This window comes from Rhinolophus sinicus, chromosome 1, assembly GCF_057876585.1.
Source record: "Rhinolophus sinicus isolate RSI-liver-muscle chromosome 1, RSI-T2T, whole genome shotgun sequence".
Lineage (NCBI taxonomy): Eukaryota > Metazoa > Chordata > Mammalia > Chiroptera > Rhinolophidae > Rhinolophus > Rhinolophus sinicus.
This window is the reverse complement of record NC_142501.1, coordinates 167,756,854-167,766,403: the sequence shown is the minus strand read 5'-3', so window position 1 is coordinate 167,766,403 and position 9,550 is coordinate 167,756,854. Positions and strand designations below refer to the sequence as shown.

Here is a 9,550-nt window from a genome sequence, read left to right as displayed (position 1 = left end):
TAGCAAATCCTTTCTTCTGAGCTCATAATTTAAGAAACATTGTAGTTACTTAAATAGTTTTAAAGAAGTGCATACAGGATGTAGCAAATGAACTCTTGATACTACTTAACTCCTTATTTCCAGTTTATGCTTATGTGACTTTACTGTTGATACCTTCTAGACTTTTAGCTGCATTAGAAGAACTAATAGAAACCCAGATGGGCAAGCTGTTCATAGTATCCATCGACTGGAGGTCATCAATGCCAAAATTGATAATCAAAATTAATAACAGCATCCCTTATAAATCAAAGAGCAAATTTATTGCTAACTCTTCCTGCTGGCGCTCTATGGCATAAAGAGTGGAGGCGGAGGGATTTAAGATCAATAAGATACAGTCTGGTATCTTAAGAATCTCCATTGAACAGTAGAGCTATCAATGAAGCCAAGTGGCAGGCACTGGGAAAGGCACTTTACACATCACCTTTAAGGATTACAACATCCCTACTTTGGAGGAGTTAATCTCTCCACTTTACAGATGAAAAAACAGGCTCAGAATGGTTATGAGACTTCTCATTGCTGTGCATCTTGCCTAAGGCATGGTGAGATTCCTGTCTTAGTCTGTCAGGCTCCCAGTTTCCTGCAATTTCCATTTTACCATGCTGCTTCCTAAAGTGCTTCTTATTTGCTGAAGAACATAATCACATGTGGGAAAGGCTAAAAGAGATATATGCAAATTAGGATCATAAAGGGTAATGTACTGCATTGAGATCCTAGGAAGATTTATAGGGGAGGTGACATTTAATTTGTCTCTTATAAAAAGATAGATTGTGCCAGACTGAAGGAAGGCCTTCAAGATGGACACAGCAATAGCAAGTGGCAAGTTCCAGAGGCGTGAAATGGCATGGCAGGTGTGAGGGAAGTGGCAGGCAATGAGACTGACACCGCAGGTCATTGTCTAACACGTTGTGTGAAGGGCATTACTCTCTGAGAGCCGTCAAATGTTAATAGCAAGGCCACGGTATGGTCACATGGCAGCTGGCAAAAGATGAAGGTAGAAGAGAGATACTAGAACAAAAGGGACTAGGTAAGATGCTTTCATCAAAAGATGAGGAGAAACTGATACAGGAGAGCTGATTACAAAGGTGAAGATGGGTGGTATACATAGTAATGGTGAGTGAATTAAAAGTGCAGAGAGCGGAGAAAATAAGAACTGACATTCATGGAATCCTTGTTTACCAGGTGCTGTGCTCAGCCTTAACACAGCTGCCTTACTGAAACCGTATAGCAATTCCAGGAGAGTAGTATTTTTAGGATTTCTATTTTACAAATGAAAAAGGTGATGCATGGAAGATTCAGTAACAGACCTCACAGTATAGAAAACTTGAATACAGGCAGTTTGACTGCACAGCCTTTGTTTTTCCCTATTGCATCACACAGCACCCTGGATGCATCTGAAGTTTTCGTTAACTGGGAAAAGATAAAAAGGCAGAGGGAGAGAGTTATTGAAATCAATTTTGCACATTTTGAATTTGAAATATTTATAGGATATCCAGGTGGCAGTATCTGGTTAAAGGACTAGAAAGATAGAGAAAAGGGAGCTAAAGATAGAGAAGGTATCGCTCCGTAGCTATTGGTTGACACCAAAGAATCACGTACGGTTGCTCAGTGAAACGATGTGAACAAAAGCAGCGCAGTGACAGGAATAAATGCTGTCGAGACTACTCTTCGCCTCGAACATAAATAAATACACACAAACATAGAACCTTCAAACAACACAAGTCCCATAAACTCAAGTAGTGTTTATTTCCAATTATGCCTTTATGACTTTTTTTGTTCTAGCGTGAGAAAACTTTATCTGCTTGGCTTTTCAAAAGCATTATCTTCCTGACAGGGGGCTCCCCGTATCCCCCACAGAGACCTGAACTTCTCTAGAGATGTGTCATTAGTGATGTTCACAAGTTTGTCAAAAATGGACCTTTAAGCTTTCATGTTATAAGATTATTGTGAATGGATATGTTTTCAACAGGGAGGAACAAGAATGTAAAAACTAGAAGCAAAATAGTTTATTTCTTCTAAACTTGTCTCCTCCTCTTTCTGGACCCCTTTCCCTCCGTCACCTTTCTCTAGCTGCAGAATAACCCTGCTCGCTGTCATTCAGAGAGAGTCCCAGATGACAACAGAACAGTCAGCCTAGGTGAGAGAAAAATGTCACTCTGTGGCACATACGCTAGCCGTTTAACCCAGAGGGACACAGGACTACCTTTTCACTGCCCGGAGAGGTCATCATGGAGGGCAGGTGCTCACGTGGGTGCGGTTTAGCAAGTATTGTTTCCCAACTTCCCCATGGCAAGAAGAATTGATCCGTAACCACTGGGCAGTTGCAGATTCAGTCCAGAAGGACAGAGTAACTCTAGGCATGACCGCTTAAATGCTTTTCTTTCCCATTTTCCCCCTCTAAGGTGCATCCTGTATAGCACACATGCATCTGTGGAACTGGCAAGGCAGACTAGGGGGCTTGAGAAGGGAATTTTCTTACACAGTCTGTGTTAAATCATCTCACAAAGAAAACTGAGCAGTGTTAAAGGAAGAATTTAGAGCAGTTCAAAGGTTCCTGGTAATTCTGCTATATTTCATAAAATTATTTACATTTTTCTTTTTGGTCATGGTAAGGTCTATTGGCACAAACAGCACAGCCACAAAGTATTCTTTTGATTTTAATAACTCATCTTATATATATTTATATATTTTTATATATCTGCTTATCTTCATTTCCTCAGCAAAAAGGGAAATAAAAATATTGATCTATAAAATAAGCTGATGATAACACAATGCCAAAAATAGCTTATGTTAAGTGCAAGGGGTGAAGCTTGAAAGCAAGCTAAATTGCAACAACATATTGATTTAACGTTTTAAATACAAGACTTGCAATAAAATAATTCTTGAGATATGCTTCTCATTTTTAGTTTACTTTTTAAAAACTACTCTCTATACACATATCCAGTTGTAACACTTGACAGTAGCATATGGGACATGATATAACTTTGGTACACATTGCAGATATGGATGGGTCATGTCTGTAAATGATATTCCTTCACCAATCAGAGCACTGTACAGCCAGGTGACCAGCCACCTGATCCCATGTAATGTTCCCACCAGAACCCCCAGAGTCCTTCCCAGATTCAGTGGAGACCGCCGGAGAAAGCAGGCTCACTGGATCCATATCGTGTTTCCTCTCTCGGTTCTCCTGGGTTCCACTGTCAGCTCCCCAAATGTGGAAAAAAACTGCTCCATTTCTTTCTGAAGCATGTCGTTTCTTTTCTCAGCATCTTCTTTTGCTCGCTCAGCATTTCGCATTTTGATTTCTATCATTGTGAACTTTTTCCTTTCTTGATCCAGTTCATCGTGGAGGCTCATCATTTCTGTTTCCAAAGTCAAGTTTCGCTGTTCTAAACTACAAAGGGCGAGGGGAGGAATAAAAGAGAAAACGATTTTATTCACTTGCAATATGAGAGGGATACAAATATCCTTTAAACTGTGTCTCTGAAATGCTTAGGAAATTGGAATGAGCCCTTTCAAATCAGTGAGGCAAGGTCCAATGATTTAAAAGGTTTTTTGTTTTTGTTTTTTCTATTTGCTAAGACAATTTACTATCATTTTAACAAGACCTTGAGACCTCTCTTGGAAGCACTTAGCTGTCATTTGATAATGAATGTATAAATATAAGCACAGAGAAGCCAGAAACCAACGTCATGTAGCACAGAATGACAGAGCGGGAGGCAGCTCAAACCACAAGGATTCCTGGATCATTAAATGTAAACTGGGCTTTATTAAAACAAAAAGAAATGGAGAAAGCCCAATAAAGGTGGAACAAAAAGGGCAATCATTTTTGCTTTCTATCAGAGGCAAAATAATGACAGTGAAAATGTCATTGTTAGATAAAGTCCACTGCTAAGAATGGGCTTCTCTGGAATATATGGAGTCCCATCTTATAAAAATGGTACGAAAAGTAGACACCTTACACTGACAAGGGAGGTAGAGATGACGTGTGTTGAATAAGTAATCCACCTGACATTTTGTGACAGTGGAGTCCACCCAAGTAACCTGTTATCTGTGTCTCACTGCCTTCCAAGTTAATACATTTTAGGATCTCTAGATGTATATATCTATAGATTGATAGCCATATTCTTTTGGATAATAGTATAATTTGAGGTAAGTTCCTTGAAAACAGTTTCTTCATAATCACTAAATTCCAAAACATAATTTATTGTTGTTGTTCAAAGAGGAGTATTAAGCCCGTGCTTATTTTAAGATGAATCTTGGTTAATAGTTGACTTTTTAATTTCTCCTCTTCAGAGCTAAAGACCCCAGGGTATGTTTGAATATACCATACCACTGAAATTTGGAAGGCTAGTACATGTGTGCCTCTCAGAAATCTTATTATTTTAATAACAGTTTTCAAACTAAAATCTCAATTATTTTTCTGTTTCGAAATAAGTTAAATGTTTCTTGACATTTCATCCAGATAATGACAATAACACTTAAAAATAAATTTACTGCCCTTTTGAAAGTAACTAGGATTCAAGAAGGATGTTTTGATCACATAATCACATTTTTATATAACAACCTGGCAGTGTGCTGGTTGCAACCAAGAATTATTCTACAATATATTCTCTTTTGCTTTCTAAAACTATTTATTTTAGAACTAAAAATCCTGAAAGAAACTCAAGCTTAAATATCAAGGAATACAGTCCTTAAAAAAAAAAATATATAAAAAAAAATATATATATATATATATGTATATGTATATGTATATGTATATGTATGTATATATATATACACACATTTGTATGTATCAGGCACTTATATGAAACTTCCACAGATCTAATGGACTGAATTGAATACAGAAAGAACCCTACCTACTGTGAACACAGAAAGATGCTGGAAAAATATAATAAAAATGTTTTTAAAATACATAGCCAAGGTTAAAAGAAATAAAAGACCATCTTCAGGTACCATAACCAAGGATGCAACTAAAATTTAGGACAGTCAATGGAAGCACATTAGGAGTCCTAGACAAAGGTCTGTGAGGCTAGAGCTAGATTTTTATTTCTCCCTGGGTGACAAGAGGTCTCCAGCATAAGAGTGTCAGAAAGTTGAAAGTGATTCAACTCAGAGCTTATAACATCAATTACCTTTATAAAAAATTGACTACAAAAACTCTACTCATAGGCTGATTGAAGTGTCAGAATTAAATCAGTGGAAGAAAAAAATCAGTTTTAGCAATATATTTTGGGATATGTTTCCTTGGGCAAAGGCAACAAAAACCAAAATAAACAAATGGGAATACATCAAACTTAAAAGCTTTTGCAGAGTGAAGGAAGCCATCAACAAGAATCAGAGGCAACATACTGAATGGGAGAAGATATTTGCAAATGATATATCTGATAAGGGGTTACTATCCAAACTATATAAAGAACTCATACAACTCAACACCAGAAAAACAAACAATCCAATTAAAAAGTGGGCAGAGGACCTGAATAGACATTTCTCCAAAGACGTATAGATGGCTAATAGACACATGAAAAGATGCTCAACATCACTAATCATCAGAGAAATGCAAATCAAAACCACAATAATATATCACCTCACACCTATAGAAAGGCTAGTATCAAAACGATAGCAAATAAAAAGTATTGGTGAGGATGTGGAAGAAAAGGAACACTTGTGCACTGTTGGTAGAATTATAAACTAGGTGCAGCTACTATGGGAAACAGTATGGAGATTCCTCAAAAAATTAAAAATAAAACTATGACACAGCAATTTCACTTTTGGGTATTTATCTGAAGAAAAACAAAAACAGTAATTTGAAAACATATGCACCCCTGTGTTCATTGCAGCATTGTTTACAATAGCCATGATATGGAAACAATGCAGATGTCTACTTATAGATGAATGGCTAAAGATATGGTATACGTGTACAAAGCAATATTACTGTGCCATAAAAAGGAATGAAATCTTGCCATTTGCAATAACATGGATGGACCTACAGAATATTTTGTTAGGCAAAATAAGACAGAGAGAGACAAATGCTGTATGTTTTCACTTATATGTGGAATCTAAAAAACAAATGAACAAAGCAAAACAGAAACAAATGTATAGACACAGAGAACAAACTGATGGTTGACAGAGGGGAGGTAAGTCAGGGGATAGGAGAAGAGGAAGGGGATTAAAAAGTACAAAATTTCAGTTATAAAATAAGTCACAGGGATGTAATGTAAAGCAAAAAGAATATAGTCAATAATATTATAATAACTATATACAGTGACAAATCGTTACTAGATTTACTGTGGTGATCACTTCATAAGGTATATAAATGTTGTGGATCACTATTGTACACCTGAAACTAATATAATATTGTATATCAACTATAATTAAAAATAAATTTTTAAAGAAGAAGAAATAAAATGTAAAACAAATCTGAGAAAAATTACCAAAAATGCCTCACAAAATGAAAACGATAGAAATCTGATATAAGAAAGAGAAGTTAACAGAGATGGAGAATTGATTAAGAAGGTCCAATATACTTTAATGAGGGTTGTAGAAAGAGAAAATAGAGAAAATATGGGAGATGAAATAAACAGGAAAGTGATGGATAAAAATATTTCAAAATTGGAAAATATGTAAGTTCTCAGATATATAATAATAAACATAAAGTTTGAAAGTTAATGGGAAAGATATAGAAAGCTACTAATCAAAATAAAAATGGTATAGCAATATCAGTATCAGAAAAAATAAATTTTTAGGCAAAAAGTATTATTACTCAATGATAAAATAATCATTTCATCGAGGAGATATAAATAATTCTGAACTTTTATTCACCTAGCAGTATAGCCTCAAATTCTTCAATATAAAATATAGCAGAATTAAAAGAAAAAAATTGATAAATCCACAAAAATTAGGAGATTTAAAGATATTTTTGTCAGAAATTATAGATCCATCTGATAAAAATTAGGAGAAATGTAAAAGATTTGAACAGCTTGATTAACACTCTTGGTCATATATAGAATCCCAACCCAACAATAGGAGAATAATTTTTACCAGACCAAATAGTTGATATTATAAAAATAAATTTCTCTGACCACAACATAATAAAGGTAGGAATTAACTGGGGTGGGGAAGGGGAAGAACACTAAACTCACATGTTTAGAGACTAAAAAAAAATGTACAATAATAATTGATAAACAAAGTAAAAGATTATCTATCTAGTATTTATCATCTATTTTGCTATTTAGGTATGTATGCATGCATGTATGTATGATCTATCTATCTAACCTCCATACTTGTGGGTAGAGTTAAAAAGGAATTGAAAGAGAAATGTATAACTCTGAATGGGAATTATAAAAAATTAGCTAAAACAGTTACCTCTTATATGTCTCTGGCTTGGGCATGTAGGCGCCTTGGGCCTACTTTATTGTGGACCTCTCCCTCTGCCTGTCAGGTGGGTCAGAATGCTACAGTGAGAGGGCCCAGTGAGATGACACTCTATTAGGAAGTTGTATTCTTTTATCAAAGTCTCTGAAATACACCATAGATTCAGAGCAGAACTATATCACCAATGTTCTCCTCGGTGAATGCATACATCTGCAGCCATTCAGAAATGATAGCTTATTTCCTATCCTAATGCAAGTTTCAGGTGTTACCTCTTGCCTCCCAGTGCTAAGTGCTAATTTATCATCATGTGTTGGCAGCAATTCAGACTTCTGGTAGCCAGTGGTTCTAAAAATCACATTCAGAAAGAAGAGTAACCTAATAAGATGATGGCACCATTTTTCTTTTTATTTAAACCTCCTGTCACTCAGCACTATATAGAAAAACTCAAACCAAGGTTTCATGCAGCAAAGTTTAAAAAACGACTTTCTAAGAAAGTAATGTTTTAACCTAATGTGTAAATAGTATTTTATTCAATACTTATTTTACCATGGCTCTTGAAAATACGTATCTTTTGGCTGGATAATTGCTAAATGGATGGATGGGAAGCAGTACAATAAAGTCAACTTTATATATACTTTTTTTAAAATCATGTGGTGTTTGGAGCCATGGAAGCAGGTAAAGCAGGACAAATGCTGATGTTCACAAACTATGAGGATCTGAGAACACCTGTCCAGGAAGAGGTCCACCAGGGCACACAGCCTGAGCCTGGGACCCAGACCACAACGTGGGCTCCCTCATGCTGACTGGGCCCCATGCCTTCTCCTGACTCGAGAGTGCAGTGTTCTTTCTCTTACACTACACTGAAAGGAGACCATAAAAATAAGTTTTTTTCAGTCCTGGGACCTCGGTGAAACACAGGTATGGTGACTTTCAAGTTTCCAGCACAAGACGGTATTAGTGAGTCCTACGCTCCATTCTCTGTATTCCTGCCTCTCCAGCACATAAACACCTGATAGTCAGGGCACTGTGAACACAGCACACAACCAGTGCCCCTTATCTTGCCTGGGTTGCTTCCCTGGTGTCATGCGGGGTGTCATGCGGGGTGTCATGCGGGGTCTCTGGTCCTGCTCCCCACATAAGAATGCAGGACATGGTGAGGCCAAAAAGGAACACCCACGGAGCCACAGATAGGGGAGTCATACCACTATAGTCTCGCTGGCGGTTGGGTTGGAGACACAGGAAGCAGGAGCCTCACGATCTACAACCTGCCGTCCGCTTTTCTGTCAACCAACCTCACTTGCTAGCTGCAATCAGCCGTGCTAGCTGCAGTCCACCTCTCTGCAATCCGCAATTCACACTCCGCCACACCACCACGCCACTACACTACTTTGCTAACTTAGCCGCGGCAGTTATATCAGTGGCTAATGGCTGACCGGTAACAGTTGATGGCCAACTAGTCACAGCTGATGACCATCTACTACCCGAGCCAGCACCTTTCTATGTGAAGCTGAGAGCCTGGAAACTGCTCTCTGGGACTCTGTCCCCACACCTGGAAAACTTGCTAAGCCAACTTCTACCTTGGCCATCTTATGAAAAGACATAAAGTGACATAAATTAGGTTGTAGTATAGCTGGTTCCTTATAAATCATAGTTTTTGCTCCCCATTAACACTACAATTTCCCAGGATGGGGAGATGGCTCAGTTGGTTAGAGTGCGAGCTCTGAACAACAAGGTTGACGGTTCGATTCCCACATGGGCCAGTGAGCTGAGCCCTTCACAACCAGATTGAAGACAACAGCTGCCGCTGAGCTTGCGGAAGCGTGGCCGGATGGCTCAGTTGATTAGAGCGCGAGCTCTTAACAACAAGGTTGTCAATTCAATTCCCACATGGGATGGTGGGCTATGCCCCCTGCAACTAAAGATTGAAACTGGTGACTGGACTTGGAGCTGAGCTGCACCCTCCACAACTAGATTGAAGGACAACGACTTGAAGCTGATGGGCCCTGGAGAAACACACTGTTCCCCAATAAAAAAATAAAAACTAAATTAAAAAAAGACTACAATTTCCCTTGTCCATATAAATACACTTCTGCCATCACTTTTCTCAAAACCTTCCATGGATTCCAATTTCAGCGTAAAA

At 37.7% G+C, this 9,550-nt stretch overlaps 1 protein-coding gene across 6 annotated transcripts in view; it reads right to left on the bottom strand.

The window, feature by feature from the left end:
• Window positions 1–1,763: 1,763 nt before the first annotated feature.
• ARHGAP24 (Rho GTPase activating protein 24) overlaps window positions 1,764–9,550 on the bottom strand; it is a 701,900-nt gene continuing 694,113 nt past the window's right edge. For all 6 annotated transcript variants that reach the window (XM_074323892.2, XM_019731289.3, XM_019731291.3 and 3 more), the window contains one exon: window positions 1,764–3,430. In XM_074323892.2, the coding sequence (XP_074179993.2) occupies window positions 3,187–3,430 (244 nt within the window). In that variant the 3' untranslated portion in view covers window positions 1,764–3,186. The remainder of the gene's footprint in view (window positions 3,431–9,550) is intronic.